Source organism: Puntigrus tetrazona, chromosome 24 (genome assembly GCF_018831695.1).
Source record: "Puntigrus tetrazona isolate hp1 chromosome 24, ASM1883169v1, whole genome shotgun sequence".
NCBI classification, from domain to species: domain Eukaryota; kingdom Metazoa; phylum Chordata; class Actinopteri; order Cypriniformes; family Cyprinidae; genus Puntigrus; species Puntigrus tetrazona.
Window position 1 is genome coordinate 3,542,902 of NC_056722.1, and position 16,546 is coordinate 3,559,447.

Consider the following 16,546-nt stretch of genomic DNA (forward strand, 5'->3'; position numbering starts at 1 on the left):
TAAACCCTGGCGACAGACACATACAAAATAACGCGGATCCCAGCGGTGCCTCAGAGTCACGCAGCTGTTTTTAAAGTTCACGATATGATTTTTAAATGAGCAAAGGCTGTTATTTATTTATTTATTTTTGCCCCTTTGCGTCCTGCATATTAAGTACTCACTTTATTAATACCTGTTATAGAATGGAGTGCACGTGACTGAGAGGTGGCGCGCTGCCGCCCTCTAGTGGCCACGTGACGAAAGCGCAGCAGAAACTCACGTCGACAAATAGAATTTATTACGTCACCGTTACAAATTGTTACATTTAATTGAAGTTCTTACAGATCCCTTAGTGACCAGATCGAATGATATACACTACGTGTCAGTTATTTGTTACAATTACTACAAATAACGTGGTTTAACTAATGGTTAGTGTAGCAAAAAATTATAATTTGTAATTTCCACGCTTGATTTATGATTTTATTCGAAGCAAAACCATCCATTTTCGTAAGAGATATTAAATTTCTAGGTTTCATATCAGAGTTACGACTGATCAATGCATTATTTGGCTTTTAAAAAATATATATAACTAAATAAATAAAACATTTTTGTGGATGAAAAAATATTAGTAGGCTTACTAACGCTAAGGTGACTTGCGGGGACACGTTCTGCAAAACCTGGTTATTTTAGGTGATCCTTAAGTTACACTTTTGTCTTATTTCCAATTAAACAGGACATCCTGTGAAGAAACAGCTTGCCGTTTGTGACTGAATGTTTTAATCGTCTTGCACGACTAGCACGTTTCCTTTGATCTCATACTCGATGGTGCCCCACTCAAACACGTTCCCTCTCGGCACGCGCTGCGCGTGGTTCAGATACAGCGCTTTGATCTGGTTTCCGGGGAGGACGTAGTCCCACATGTTCAGGTCCGTGAGCTCGCCGGCGAAACTCTGCACCGCCTCGAAGTCCCCCAGGTGTTTATCGGGGTCCTGTCCGAGCAGAGCGGTGCCCTGCGGGCGGATGCTGTGGCCCGGTTTATACAGCTGGAAGGCGCTGCGGCGGCCGTCCACCCAGAAGGCCGTGAGTCCGCTGCGCGAGGCCCAGGTCAGGCACAGGTGAACCCGGAAGGTGGAGAGAGCAGGCAGGTGGAAGAACGCCCCGTCGCCGCTGAGGTAGAACGACACGCGGCCGTCTTTCTCTCTCCACACGTTGAGCTCGTCGAAGTCGGGCGTGCGGTAGGCGAAGAGGATGATCTGCCGCTCGCCCTGGAGCTCCGTCGCCACGCGCGCGCAGAGCGTGAACGCCGTGAGGCCCAGCGGCTTTTTCGGGTGAGCTTCACGTAGCTGAAATCGGTCTCGTACGGGAACAGAAGCACTTTACCAGCGAGACCCACTGCAAGACAAAATACAGTATTACACCAAAAGTCATCGGTAAGCCTTTGTAATAATTATTATTTTTTACAAATGTTTTTTGGAACAGAAACTGTGTTTAACGCTTGTGGCCGGTGGGATATGGTGAGTAATGAAATAAAAATCATAAAAATCGTTATATATCTTGCATTATTAGTTTTTAAACCGTTTGATCACATTCTAGGATTACTATTATGCATTTAAAAACTTTTGCAACATTGAAAGGAACATTGAGATGAAAAATGAACATAATTCATCCATCACCATATTTCAAAATTGTTATTTTTTTGTACATTTTTCATATGAAATTTTTAAATCGGTGCAACAAGTACTGCAACATCATTATTGTGCATTTTTTTTGTAATATTTGAGTTTTTAATTCAGCACTATTTGGGCATTGCAACATTTTATTGCCATTTTTACTAGCAACTGCAATTGATTTTTAATTTTTTTGTTGCAAAAAGATGTTCACCGTTATCCCACCTATTGTGGCCATCAAGATGCATGACCACACTCAGCAAAAATAAATATATATGCAAATGCATTTATTAATACTAGAGACCCTAAAGATAATGTGTGCCACAAAATCTGTTAGCATACTTTACTAGCCCTTCGTTTTGATGCAGGTATCATCTTCTCAAGATGCAAACCGAAAATAAACAGCTCTAGTCATGTGAAACGTCACATATTTCATTGATACCTTTTATGTTTTCCATATTTGCAGGAACTGCACTAAAACACCAGTCAGTGAGGTTTTTAGAAATGAAAAACCTATGATTTGTTTTGTTTTTTATGTTGGGATTGAACGGGTTAATGTAACATACCTTCAGTAGCTGCTGGTTTCAGAGAGAGCAGACAGAAAAATAAAACCACCGGCACCAACATCATGCTGCAGGTCTGAAGGAAAAGGAGTAATCCAGTTATTATAGAATCCTCAAGTACATGTGTAAAGCAGTTTTATTATACATCGTTTATACAGTTTTTTAAAAGAAAAAATATTTTTGCAAAGTGAATGTTTAATTGTTATAAAACTGTCAAAGAAAATAAACATAAATGAATAAATAGATGGATAAAAATATAAAAAAAAATATCGAAAGTATTTTTTTATAACCACTATGCAAAAATAAATACTATAATAGGACTGAAATAACAAACTATAAAGGCATAAAAATATAAAAAAGTTACTACAAATTGAAAATATATATATAAAAAAAAATGTATAAACTGTGCTAGTATCTCGACTAGTGTGCCGTAGGTTATGCATTCTTCTTCTTATTATTATTAGTGCATATCATTAAGCATTAATTGAATTAGTTGAATTGATTGTAGCAGTGATATATAAATCGAGAGCGCGAGTCTTACTTACTGTAGCAGGAGTCTGAGAGTAAAGACACGCTGCTGAGCCGCTTCCCTCCTTGCACCATCATGACATCAGACAAAACAACAAAAGATGCTGTGTGAGATTCAGAACTCATTGAACACACACAGAGGCTTTCAGAGCCTTTCTCTCTCACCTCAACCCAATCAACAGATGCACACAAAAGACAAACGAGCTGAATTTATCACCATTGTTTTCTTGTTTTAACTTGATGTATTTCTGACAAAGAGGTGACTCTTGTCTGTATTTCCATTCATGTGGAAGAGGATTAGGGCTAGGCAATAATAAAAAAGTCAAGATAAAATATTAGGAATAAACTCATCGTATTTCTCCCAAAAAATGACAATTTTAAAACCTTTTTTTTCAGAAGATGTAATGAATTTATTCTCACCACTTTTTTCTTGTTGAAAACTTATTGAATAAGTTTAATATCAACCTTTTATTTAATATTGCTTGGCCTTAACCTTCTTCCGTACATTCAAGATCACAGGCGCTGGCAGCGAGCGTCGCATTTCACGAAACCATTCGTTTTGAATTCATTTTCGGATATTTTTGTGACTTGATATTGAGATGTAGATGTTAAAACGTTGAGAAGCGCAGTGCCTTCTGAAGACCACCAGACAGCAGCAGCTTACAGCAGTCCGTGGGATTTATCTGCACTAAAAGTGTCTAAAAACATGTTCTTATCATGAGCAGACAAATCCTTCACTGTTTATCAGGGTTCAGGCACATTTTAGACATAAAGGCACAAAAGGTTCAGATTAGATTGCTTGCAGCGTTCAGTCAGATCATGACCAGGAGTATCTTGAGTATATATGTGTGATCCTCCCGGTCATCTGCTTTAACCTGTCGTAAAAAGAGTGTGAGTGATCATAAAGGCAAGAAATATTGTGGCTGACTCGATGCACTTAGCTCCTCATAGATAGACGTACGTGTTTGCATTTTTTTAGAAAAAAATGCGTGGTTTGGACATTTTGGGGAAAAAATGTAACTGAAATAGGGCCATAAAACCTATACTGAATAGTCCTGAATATATAAAACGAATTAAAATCAAAAACATCTGTGAGCATGTAAATATCAGTATATATAGTCTATAGCATGATTTTGGAGTAATAGTCATAGACGTATATGTCATACTGTCTTATATTTGAAAATGATTTTGAATGTTACACATCCTGCTTCGTGTCTATGTTTGCTCGGTAGCTCTCGATGTACAGAGATGTGTTTGAGAGACGGCACGGTTGCATCGACAGGCTTTATATTTCAGTTTCACATTAACACTACAGTGCAGGTCCAGGGATGGATTTGGTATAGGGTATGTTTCCAACACAAAAGAGCGGTAGCTTTAAGTGAGTTCCAGGATATTTCTGAACCGTCGCAAGAAACATCAGCATTATGTTACTATAAAAACTAAATAAAAACATTGAACCTGTGTTTTAGCCCCACTCTTTGAAACTGTGGGGAGAAAAACAGCGTTGTACAAAAAGCGATCAGAGGTACATATTTTAATGAGACCAGGTTGATCAAATCATGTTTTATTAATCTTACTGGATAGATAAATCAGTAAAGTACAATACAGCTTACATTCATTGCAGAACAATCATATATAAGTTGTTCAGAAGTAGGGAGACAGACTTGGTTATGAAACTTTATGGCAGTGGGCGGGCCCTACTGAGCTCCAGCTCTCTGATTGATGATACGTCTCTGTGGGATTGTGGGTAATGTAGTTTTTCATTTGAGTCTTTAAACCCCTTTCAATAAAACCGAGCAGTCAAAAGCATCAACTATTATATTGTATTAAATGACATATAAATATATTTTACTCTCCTAATTATTTCGATTTTTATAATGCATTTTTTTTCTTCCAGACCTCTTAAAATCACAATTAAGACTTTTCATGGCCTTACATTTGATATAACTACATTTAAGGACCCACAGAATCCCTGACCTGATCAGAATCAGTCCTCTCGCACCACTAGCACGTCTCCATTAACCTCATATTTGACGGTGTTCCAGTCAAACACGTTCCCCTTCGGCACGTAAGGTTCCTTGTTTGAATAAACCGCCTTAATCTGACTTCCAGAGAGGACGTAGTCCCACATCTGTACATCAGTGATTTCTCCCACAAAACTCTGCTCCGCGTCAAAGGCACCTACATAGTTATCAGCGTCCTGTCCGAGCAGGACGGTGCCGCCAGAACGGATCGAGAGTCCTTTTCTATAGATCTGTAATACACTGCGACGTCCGTCCACCCAGAAGGCAGTGAGACCGGTCCCAGACTCCCAGGTGACGCACAGGTGAGTCTGGAAGGTGGAGAGAGGAGGGAGACTGAAGAGTGCTGCATCACTACTAGACTGAAGATACAAGGAAAAACGGCCATCTTTCTCTCTCCACAGGTTCAGCTCGTCCACGCTAAACGTCCGGTAGGCAAACAGAATGATCTCCCTCTGGCCCTGGAGCTCCGTCGAGACACGCATGCAGAGAGTGAACGACAAAAGACTCAGAGGCTTCGCAGGAGTGAGTTTAACATAACTGGTGTTGGTCTTGGTGGGAAACAGAAGGACTTTACCGCCGAGAGCCACTGCAAGACAAATAAACCAAAATAACACATGCATTTTATACATGCATCTTGTAAAATAGACACGCTCACAAGAATCCAGGTGGATGAATGAAAAACGTGGTACCTTCAGCAGCCGCTGGAGTCAGAGAGAGAAGGCAGAAAAAAACCCCTAACATTTTACTGCAGGTCTGAAGGTAGAAGAAAAAAAAACATGCAAGAAAAAGCATTATTTCTTTAGGCAGACAAACTTTTTACTGATTCATAAGTGTTCAGTCACATTTTAGAGCCAGAGGTCCTCCCGTTACTTTTGGCTACTTTCCTGATTTCCTTCAGGGGAGGATCTATGGGTTGGTGTTGGATGCATGGTACGATTAGTATCTTTCAATCTGATACTGAGAAATAAACTTACTTTACTCAATTTACTTAAGATCGAATCTTAAAGGAATAGTTCACCCAAAAATTTTAATTCTGTCATCATTTACTCCCCCTCAAGTATTTCCAAACCTATATGAATTTCTTTATTCTGCCGAACCGGAAGATATTTTGAAGAACGCTTGTAACCAGACTGTTTTGGGTCACCGTTGACTTCCTTCGTATTTTTTTTTTTTTTTCTTACTATGGAAGTCAATAGTGGCCCAAAACTTTCTTCAAAATATCTTTTGTGTTCGGACTACAATTGAATTAACCTAACCTGCCCTTTGTAAAAGACATAGCATCAACACTGCCTTGCTATTGCATGTAAAATAAATTAAGAATATTCTCCATATAAAACCGTTCTGAAACGGTTTACTTACGGTTCGCGATGCAGTCATTTGTGTTGATAGTTACCAAAAATGCTGCAAATATAGCTGCTTTTGCTGTCAGTCTGGATTAAACCCCTTCAAAGAGGTGGACACGCTAGTTCGTATTTAACTTTTAAGAGCTCCTTCAACCATGTGACCACATGGCAGTGAGATCAATGTTTTCCAACAGATCTGCTCTTGAAGCAGTTATATGCAAATATATTTGCATATGCGTCATCGCAAATCCCGCAATATCCAAATGGTTTTTTTAGAGTCCGATTAAGTATTTGTTTATACCTGGAAGTACAGGATGTTTCCTTGGTAGCTGTTGTGCATCAGAAGCTCCGTGGAAATTCCATTTTAATGCCATGTTTGAGCATGTATTTTACAATTCAAATGACAATATTGTTCAAAACATAAATTCATAATTTTCCTTCAGACCTGTAGTAGATCAACCCTAACCCTACTGAAGTTAACCAGAATTTTGCGACCAATTTTATTTCAGTATTGTGACGTACTTCAGGGAAAAACAGAACACTGAGTGAGGAAAATAGAGGGCGTGGCTTGTTTTTCTACTGCAATTTGATTGGCCGTAGTAAAGTGGGCATTTCATTCAGAAGTGAACGGGGCGTGGTCAAGAACGTCATGCTCAAGCGTCATCAATCGCTCACTTTTATTTAAGCAGGAAAACATTCACAGAGATTAAAAACTCTTTGTCCAGGCAAAGGCAGGCAGCCATGTTTGCAGACAATTAAACAACATAGTTAACAGCACACATTACAAAACCAGCTTATAACCACAAAAACAGTTACACAACGTTAAGTCGCTCTCTAGGTTACATAATAAGGACTTAAAGTAATTATAAAACACCAAGTTCTGTAGCTTTATCTTCTTTTGGAGAATATTCCGATCTGTAAATTTAAAAGAGGTTTTATCAAGCTCAGTTCTGATGAAGGACACCCAGGCCCGTCATTTTAGGGGGAGGAGCATTGTAAGACTTGCATTAAAAAGGCAAGCAATTGTTTTTCTTTGTGGAATGACTTTGCACAGAAAAATTGTTCACCACAAAAATAGTGAGCGGACTTTAAGTTCACATCTCTGTGATTTACTTTTTCTACTTTTGCTGACACGAATGTGTGCACACCTGATCAGAATCTTTGACCACTAGAACATTTCCATAAATATGATATCTGACGGTGTTCCAGTCAAACACGTTCCCCTTCGGCACGTACGTTTTCTGGTTTGAATAAACCACCTTAATCTGACTTCCAGAGAGGACGTAGTCCCACATCTGCACATCAGTGATTTCTCCCACAAAACTCTGCTCCGCGTCAAAGGCACCTACGTAGTCATCAGCGTCCTGTCCGAGAAGAACCGTACCGCCAGAACGAGTCGAGAAACCTTTTTTAAATATCTGAAACGCACTGCGACGTCCGTCCACCCAGAAGGCAGAGAGACCGCTCGCGGACTCCCAGGTGACGCACAGGTGAGTCTGGAAGGTGGAGAGAGGAGGCAGGTAGAAGAATGCTCCGTTGCCTCTGAGGTAGAAGGACAGTCGGCCGTCCTTCTCTCTCCACATGTGCAGCTCATCGCCGTCTTCAGGCGTCCGGTAGGCAAACAGAATGACCTCCCTCGCGCCCCGGAGCTCCGTCGAGACACGCATGCAGAGAGTCAGCGCTGAGAGACTCAGAGGCTTTTCGGGAACGAGTTTAACGTAACTGGAATCAGTCTTGGTGGGAAACAGAAGCAATTTACCACCGAGACCCTCTGCAAGGCAAGAACACCATCTTTTACAACAGACAAGTGAAATCCTGCCGACTATTTGATCTATTACTGTGAAACGACTTACTGTAAGTAGCTCCTGGTTTTAGGGACAAGAGAGCGAAAAACAAGACCACTGGTAACATCTTACTGCAGGTCTGAAGAAAAATAGTCCTTTTAGTAGACACATTTGTTTCTACTAATGTAACCCTTCTTTTACCCTAAGGGGTTAATTTAATATTTGTCCCAGAAGAATCCTGGATCCCCGACAATTAGTTGGTGAATTAGGTCGGTTTTTCCTTTCCCTTTAATTATTGTAAACTCAGTTTTCCGATTCCCCAATATGTTAACTTGATAAAAACAATAAAATACAAATTTGCAAAGTGGTAAAGAAAAAGAATAACAAATATTTATTATGTTACAAATATGCAAATTAAATCAAACCATATGCAAAACAGTCAAATAGTAGAAATGTTCGATCGATCGTACTCGTTGGGGCCCAGTTCGTTGGTGCACTTAAAACAAGCGATGAATTCACAGTAATCCTTCACGGAAACAAGGCACTTACATTATTCCGACGAGAATTTGTGAAACAATCCGCCGTTCTTACGCACTCCACGTCCTGTCACGATACGTCAGGAACACACGATGAACGCTTAACTGAACGATCCACTTTCCGCGGCGAAGCACAAAAGTCACCTCAGTCCCTCACGCACCAAGAAGTTCGGTCGATTCACGAAGAGAGTTCCAGATTTTAACTGTTTCTATGGCCGCTCGTCCAGCGTCACACGCGGCATGTCGGAGTGTTGACTCGCGGGATAAAAACGTCAAATAAAATATACACTTTAAATAATAACACAAAAAAAAAAAGAATAGTCACAAAACGCTTTGGGCCTTATATTTTAGTAAATATAATAGTCTCCGAACGAATTATAGACTGTTACTGACGACAGATTGCAGAAACACACACTCACACCATGTGCGATGAGTTCTTCCTTATTATGTGACTCACGCCACAACGCAACATTAAGCTTAACAGTCATTGGCTGGCGTTAGCATGCCTACACTGAACACACTTTCCTATTGGATAACCCGAACACAACTACGTTGGTTATTTGCAATTTTTTTCCCAACATAAAAAAATAAAATACATACATTAATACTTTTGAATAGTATTAAATACAGAATATATATATTTCTTGGGGTCCCTACACACTCCCCCCACCAAAAGTCCAGTATGTCCCCATGCTGGTTACAAACAGACTATACCTTTAATTCAACAGTAACCATCCGTTTATAGGGAACAAGAACAGGTTTGTTATTACATATTTCACACAAGGCATTAGGATTACACCACCAAACATGTGAACTTTCGTAAACCCCAGAAACTTTTAGTATTTTAGTAGCTGCTACATTAATACAACATTGTTGTGATGTTACAGATTGTATATTCGGCACACCCATCTTGTCATAAGTAAATCTGACATTAGGCCTCTTCTCCCTACTGGATCTGCGAACTTCAGAAGGTACAACCTCTGCCTGAGTTATTTTTTCAGTAGGAACAGTTGTCTGTAAGGTACTCTCCTGAACTTCAGTCATAACCTCATCAACTTCAGTATTGTTATCTTCAACTACCAGCTGAACATCAGAAATTTCGCTTTGACCTGAAATTACTGGTACTTCTGAAACTGTGTTAGCATCATCAGCCTCTAAATCTTTTACAGCTCTTACAGGGTTTTCACTCTCATCCATCACCTGAGAAGGAATGGTTGCCACATCTTCAGCATAACATCCAAACTCTGACTCTGAATCTGAAGAATTACTTTCTCTGGTAGAGGTATCAACAACACTGTGCAAGTTTCCTGATTCAGCAACTTTACGCTTTTCTTTTGCTCTCCTACGCCTCAGAGCTCTACGTGAAAAAGTAGGACCAAGATCCACCTGAGGACTTAACCTCACTTCCTGTCCTAAAGGCAACAGATGATTTCGGTGCATGACTTTGGCTGGTCCATTACCATCAACAGGCTTCAAACGATACACTGGAATACCAGATAATTGACTCTCCACTACATAAGGATTTGAGCTCCACCTATCTGCTAGCTTCTGTTTTCCCTTGAGGCCAAGGTTTCGAATCAGAACTCTGTCACCCACATTCAAGTTATGATAGCGAACTTTCTGGTCATACCTTGCTTTATTTTTCTGATTCATCTTCTCAGAGGTAGCATGAGCTAACTGATAAGCTGTCTGCAACTCCTGTTTCATTCTGGACACATACTTGGAGTATGATTCAGGTGAGGAATTATCAGCAGAAACACCAAGACAAATGTCGACAGGCAATCTGGCCTCTCTACCGAACATCAAAAAATAGGGAGAAAAACCTGTAGCTTCATTGGAAGTGCAGTTGTATGCATGCACCAAATGCGCAATGTGCTGACTCCACTTATTTTTCTGACTAGGCTCGAGGGTACCCAGCATATTCAGCAAGGTCCTGTTAAATCTTTCCGGCTGGGGATCACCTTGGGGGTGATATGGCGAGGTTCGAGATTTCTTTACTCCTAGCATAGTCAGCATGTCAGCCACCAACTGACTCTCAAAATCCCTACCTTGATCAGAATGTATTCGAGTAGGAAGTCCATAATGTATGAAAAATTTCTCCCACAAAGTCTTTGCCACTGTAGAAGCTTTTTGATCCCTTGTTGGAAAAGCTTGAGCGTAACGTGTGTAATGATCCGTGATCACCAAAACATTACATATATTTCGAGAATCGGCTTCTATAGAAAGAAAATCAATACAGACAAGGTCCATAGGTCCTGTACTCTGCATGTGAGATAATGGAGCAGCTCGTTGAGGCAATGTTTTCCTTTTGATGCAGCGTTCACAGGTCTTACAGTAAGCCTCTACATCACACTTCATGCGTGGCCAATAAAATCTGTCGGAAACTAGGCCATAGGACTTTTCAAACCCTAAATGTCCCATCTCATCATGCATTGACTTCAGCACGCTGTTGTGGAATTGATTTGGTAATACAAGCTGTCGTTTCACTCTGTGATCACTCTGCCGAACTGTTCTGTAAAGCATTCCATTGTCTACGGACAACTTTTCCCACTCTCGTTTAAGGATCTTCATTTTAGGGTGGCTACTCTGGATGTTACTAGCTGGTTTCTTATCACACACTGCTCTCCACACTTCTCCAAGAAATGAATCGTTTCTCTGGGCCATTTGCAGTTCATGTGGACTAAGTACAGGTAAGTGATCTGCAGTTACAGCTGTAGCATGGGAGTAAGCTTTGGGAATAGCAGACATATGAGCCCCTGCATGTTGCACAACACATGGGTAAGATACACTCCCCGTTCTTCTCTCCACAGACAAAGCCTGACAAAGAGCTCTTACACCCGCAGCTGGAATTTCCTGCCAGTCATCATCAGCACTTGGGCAAGTATGAGGACGTCTAGATAATGCATCTGCATCAACATTCTTGCGTCCTGGTCTGTATCGCAAGCTGAAATTGTAGGTGGTCAATGCAGACAGCCAACGGTGACCCGTCGCATCAAGTCGTGCTGACTTTGTAATATAGGTTAGAGGATTATTGTCAGTTCTAACTTCAAACGGAACCCCGTAAAGATAGTCATGCAGTCTATCCACAACAGCCCACTTCAAAGCTAAGAATTCCAGTTTATGGACTGGATAATTTCTCTCTGAAGGGGAAAGGCTACGACTGATGAAAGCAACTGGGCGTAATCCTTCTTCATGTTCTTGATACAGAACTCCTCCAAGTCCATCCATGCTTGCGTCAACATGTAATACATATGGCTTTTGTGCATCCGCAAAGGCTAGTACTGGTGCTTGAGTCAAACAATTTTTTAAAGTTTGGAAAGCTGCATCACAGTAAGAAGTCCATCGGGATCCAAACAGTTCAGAGGACTTATAGCAGGGTTTTATGTTTTTCACGGGTGAATTTTTGTTTTTCTTCTTTGCAGTGCCAGCAGAAGACGAATACCCTTGCAACAATTCGTTGAGAGGTCGGCACAACTTTGAGAAATCCTTCACAAAGCGTCGATAATATCCACAAAACCCTAGAAAAGATCTGAGTTCAGTCACTGTCTGAGGTTGAGGCCAGGATACCACAGCTTCAATCTTGGAAGGATCAGTGGATACTCCATCCTTTGACACTATATGCCCTACATAGTTCACAGACGTCCTACCAAATTGACACTTGTCGAGGGAGATTTTTAGTCCCTCATCTCTCAACCTATCAAGGACTTTCAAGAGACGTTCTTCATGCTCCTCAATGGTTCGTCCAAAAATGATTAAATCATCCAAGTACACAAGCACTTCCAAAAAGTTCATATCCCCTACAGTACGTTCCATGACTCTTTGAAAAGTGGCGGGTGCTCCGCAGATACCCTGGGGCATACGTTCAAACTCATAAAACCCCACTGGGCAGATGAACGCAGTCTTCTCCTTGTCAGCCTCGCTCATGGGTATCTGATAGTACCCACTCCTCAAGTCGAGAACAGTAAACCATCTACTTCCAGAAAGGCTATGTAGAGCATCCTCAATGCGGGGCACAGTATACTGGTCTGGTACAGTTCGTTGGTTGAGAGTCCGATAGTCCACACACATTCTAACTTTCCCAGACTTTTTCCGCACCACAACGATGGGCGATGCATAAGGGCTGCGAGACTCTGATATAATGCCACTACTCTGCAGTTCTTGTAAGTGCAATCGAACATCTTCAAAGTCAGCAGGGGCAAGACGGCGAGATCTTTCTCTAAAAGGGCGTGAATCATTCAATCTTATTTCATGAGTGATGCTTTTTGAACAACCCACATCCCACTCATGTAAAGAAAACACCTCCTTTCTGCGCATCATTTTTTCACACAATCTTTCTTTCGCTTCCTTTGGCATTGGAGAATCAGCAAAATCAAAAGATTCAACGGTCAGAATATTTTGCTCGGGTGACTGTTTAGTGGGAAGCTGTGGCACTAAAGAGACTGGAAAAACATGGGCAAGGGGCGTTCCTCGCTTCACCCAGAAGTCTTTTGCAGATATGTTCCGCACAGTCACTATGACTCTGCGACTGGAGACAACAGATGCTGAATGAAGTTCAGGCCTCACCTCCAGGGCATCAGAGCTTGAATCACCCACTGCTGCTCTGTCTACTAGCACTAGAGATTCAGTCATCTGACCAGGAAACTTTAGCAGACCCGGAAGTTGCAAAACTTGATTTGGTGTCAAGACAACAGGGTTAGACTTCACAAACCAAACGGTTCCATGCTTGTTGGGGTCATCCTGTGAAACATCCGTGTGTTGAATAGTCTCATATGCCTCTCTGATTACTGGATGTATGGTGAGCACATTCAAAAAACTCTCCCCAGCTTGTTCACGACAAGACTTAAGCAATTTCTTCACTAAGCTGGTGTTAGTCCCGAGCAAAATAGCTATTCCTTCCCGATTCACTGGGTCTGGGCATACAATGGCAAGCGTATCAATCACTTGATGTACTCCAGCAACACTTTCCGTAAACTCCAATCTAAGGGGCAAGTATCCATCATAGGGGTATTTATGCGAACTTAGACCCCAAATCTCAAGGTTTTCCACAGGCTGAAGATCTAAATGTTTAAGATAAGTATTATAAAAACTGCGATATAATAGTGTAACCTGCGAACCACTGTCAAGAAGGGCTTTGGCGTAGATGCCTTCTATCTGGACAGGCACTTCGGAGACGGGTCCTACTAACCCCTCAGGCAATTTTGACTTATCCGCATCAAGAATGAATGAATCACAAGTGGAACGTGTTGTCTCAGGAGCTCCATGCCGTTCCTTCACTGAGCTCCTGTCAAGTTTCCCTGCAGGCGCTGCATTTTTATCAGCTTCTGATTCACTTTTCTGAGATCCTCAGGTGCTTTGCACTCCCATTTCTTATGTCCATCTTCACCACATTTGTAGCAAAAGATCATAGGCACAGGGGACTGAGCAGGCTTAACTTTTTGTGAGTTATCCGTTACACCCTCAGAGCGTTTACTGGATATTTTCTGAGGAGTACAATCAGAAGCACATGGCAAACTAGCCAAGTTCAACAACTGACTCACTTGGGTAGACAGCTCTTTAACTTCCTTCTTCAAGTTCTGTAATTCAGATGGAACAGATGCCTGGGTAGAGACAACATTAGCAACAGAAGCTTTGACATTTTCCCTTGCGGCTACCCAGTGTTCTTCCTCACGTATTTCCTTCATCAACTGTGGAAAAGATGGAGGACTCTGCAAAGTGTGCGTCATTCGGATTCGCAAGGCAACCATGTCGTTGGTAAGTGCTCCTTTAATTAGCTGTTCCATTCTGGCTTTATTTATACTGACGGCATCAATCCCACCCTTCAACAAGGCTCGGTGGAGAAGTTTATCCAAACGGTACAAGAAAGCTGAAAGCTTCTCTCCACTTTCCTGGTAGGTGTGACGAAATCTAGCCATAAGATCAGGCCCACTCTCAGTAGTTCCATATGAAGTCTCTAGGGCAGCTAAGTACTCATTTGCAGTCGCAGATGGAGAAGTCACTTTTAAAAACCTAACTATATCAGCAGCAGGACCTCGTAAACTCTCTACGATGCGTTGCCTCTTTGCAGCTTCTGAGCAGTGCCATTCACTAATCATTTGAGCGGCCTGTTCCATCCAGCTTTCATACTCTTCTTCACCTGGAGGGACAGGTTTCAACCCAGAAAACAACCTCAGTTTTCTGTACCCAGGACTATCACTGGAAGCTTGGTTACACCGATCTACTAATTTGCCTATGGCGTCAACAAGGTCCATATTGAAATCCGACTTAGGAGACTGCTTTCCCATAATTATGGCCTTTACCTCGTCCATAGATTTGCCCTCTTGTTGCAACAATGCTTGCAGCTTGAGCTGGAAAGGATCACCTTCAGAGGCAGGAGCCTGAGCTACTAGGCTGCCCACCAAGTTGACACTCCAGGGTCCAGCTTCATTTTCTATACCTATCTCAGGAGGGATAACATCAGGTTCCAGGTCAGCACTGGCTTCCACTAGAATAAACAGCCATCTGCCAGTTACGTCACCACGGCGACCACGTATTCTTGTGCGTCCAAATACTTTTACTGTATTTAACACTTTTTGAATAGTGTCATCACTAGTGCCTAAAGGAACGTTACTCAAAACAATGGCACGTGAGAGATTTGCATTCTCTTCTCTGCTCCACTCAACAGTCTTAGCAAGGTCCATAATTGAAGAAAAAACTGATAAACAGGAGGAAAAAAAAAGTGATAAAAATGTATCCCAGCGGTGCCTCCAAAAATGTAACCCTTCTTTTACCCTAAGGGGTTAATTTAATATTTGTCCCAGAAGAATCCTGGATCCCCGACAATTAGTTGGTGAATTAGGTCGGTTTTTCCTTTCCCTTTAATTATTGTAAACTCAGTTTTCCGATTCCCCAATATGTTAACTTGATAAAAACAATAAAATACAAATTTGCAAAGTGGTAAAGAAAAAGAATAACAAATATTTATTATGTTACAAATATGCAAATTAAATCAAACCATATGCAAAACAGTCAAATAGTAGAAATGTTCGATCGATCGTACTCGTTGGGGCCCAGTTCGTTGGTGCACTTAAAACAAGCGATGAATTCACAGTAATCCTTCACGGAAACAAGGCACTTACATTATTCCGACGAGAATTTGTGAAACAATCCTTCGTTCCTTACGCACTCCACGTCCTGTCACGATACGTCAGGAACACACGATGAACGCTTAACTGAACGATCCACTTTCCGCGGCGAAGCACAAAAGTCACCTCAGTCCCTCACGCACCAAGAAGTTCGGTCGATTCACGAAGAGAGTTCCAGATTTTAACTGTTTCTATGGCGCTCGTCCAGCGTCACACGCGGCATGTCGGAATGTTGACTCGCGGGATAAAACGTCAAATAAAATTACACTTTAAATAATAACACAAAACAAAAAAAAAGAATAGTCACAAAACGCTTTGGGCCTTATATTTTAGTAAATATAATAGTCTCCGAACGAATTATAGACTGTTACTGACGACAGATTGCAGAAACACACACTCACACCATGTGCGATGAGTTCTTCCTTATTATGTGACTCACGCCACAACGCAACATTAAGCTTAACAGTCATTGGCTGGCGTTAGCATGCCTACACTGAACACACTTTCCTATTGGATAACCCGAACACAACTACGTTGGTTATTTGCAATTTTTTTTTCCCAACATAAAAAAATAAAATACATACATTAATACTTTTGAATAGTATTAAATACAGAATATATATATTTCTTGGGGTCCCTACACTAAGTTCTACTAAAAATCTTCACAAATACTTACGATCTTCAACCAGCGTTATCAGGAAGATGATCACTTCAGTTGATGACCACGAGTATTTATGAGCAGAAAGGGTACAGCCCAAATTCAGTTAAGAGCCTCCCAGCCATCTTTTTAATATTATTCTATATATAGGCACATTAACTAACCTCTAAAAGGAAGACGTGTCCTGCGGTGACATGGCTTGCGAATGTTAATGATTCAGTTAATAAGAGACAAAGCATATACATTTATTGTATAAAATGTCAAACCACAAAGCGGCAAGAAAGTGCATTTAAAATGATGAAAACAAATGCGTTTCATAAAAACACATTTTCATTGTACATTC

The 16,546-nt window shown here is 41.1% G+C and overlaps 3 protein-coding genes across 5 annotated transcripts; all 3 read right to left on the bottom strand.

Annotated features, from left to right (window-relative positions):
* Nucleotides 1-260: 260 nt before the first annotated feature.
* Nucleotides 261-5,288, bottom strand: crp1 (C-reactive protein 1). Its single transcript, XM_043226563.1, is given in 4 exon segments — nucleotides 261-1,309; nucleotides 1,312-1,379; nucleotides 4,762-5,101; nucleotides 5,104-5,288. Coding segments are annotated over 4 exon segments (1,005 nt in total). The 5' UTR covers nucleotides 5,147-5,288; the 3' UTR covers nucleotides 261-755.
* Nucleotides 5,289-6,187: 899 nt separating this feature from the next.
* LOC122329900 (pentraxin fusion protein-like) lies at nucleotides 6,188-16,230 on the bottom strand. 3 transcript variants are annotated; one of them, XM_043226562.1, is made up of 3 exons: nucleotides 16,222-16,230; nucleotides 7,958-8,027; nucleotides 6,188-7,875 (listed from the first exon to the last, which is right to left on the bottom strand). In XM_043226562.1, exons 2-3 carry the CDS (start codon nucleotides 8,013-8,015, stop codon nucleotides 7,223-7,225), a joined length of 711 nt encoding a protein of 236 aa, XP_043082497.1. In that variant the 5' UTR covers nucleotides 8,016-8,027; nucleotides 16,222-16,230; the 3' UTR covers nucleotides 6,188-7,222. The 3 variants fall into 3 exon arrangements, with proteins under 3 accessions (XP_043082497.1, XP_043082496.1, XP_043082495.1); XM_043226561.1 differs by lacking the exon at nucleotides 16,222-16,230 and adding an exon at nucleotides 15,540-15,734; XM_043226560.1 differs by lacking the exon at nucleotides 16,222-16,230 and adding an exon at nucleotides 8,438-8,725.
* Nucleotides 13,695-15,101, bottom strand: LOC122330183 (paraneoplastic antigen Ma1 homolog). The gene has a single exon (XM_043227051.1). It carries the CDS (start codon nucleotides 15,099-15,101, stop codon nucleotides 13,695-13,697), a length of 1,407 nt encoding a protein of 468 aa, XP_043082986.1.
* Nucleotides 16,231-16,546: the final 316 nt, after the last annotated feature.

What these genes read in the sequence shown, in the direction of transcription:
- LOC122329900 (XM_043226562.1), bottom strand. Translation starts at nt 8,015, where the DNA reads ATGTTACCAGTGGTCTTGTTTTTCGCTCTCTTGTCCCTAAAACCAGGA. An exon ending in AAAACCAGGAGCTACTTACA is followed by an intron (nt 7,876 to 7,957) that starts GTAAGTCGTTTC and finishes CTTGCCTTGCAG; the next exon opens with AGGGTCTCGGTGGTAAATTG.
- LOC122330183 (XM_043227051.1), bottom strand. Translation starts at nt 15,101, where the DNA reads ATGGACCTTGCTAAGACTGTTGAGTGGAGCAGAGAAGAGAATGCAAAT.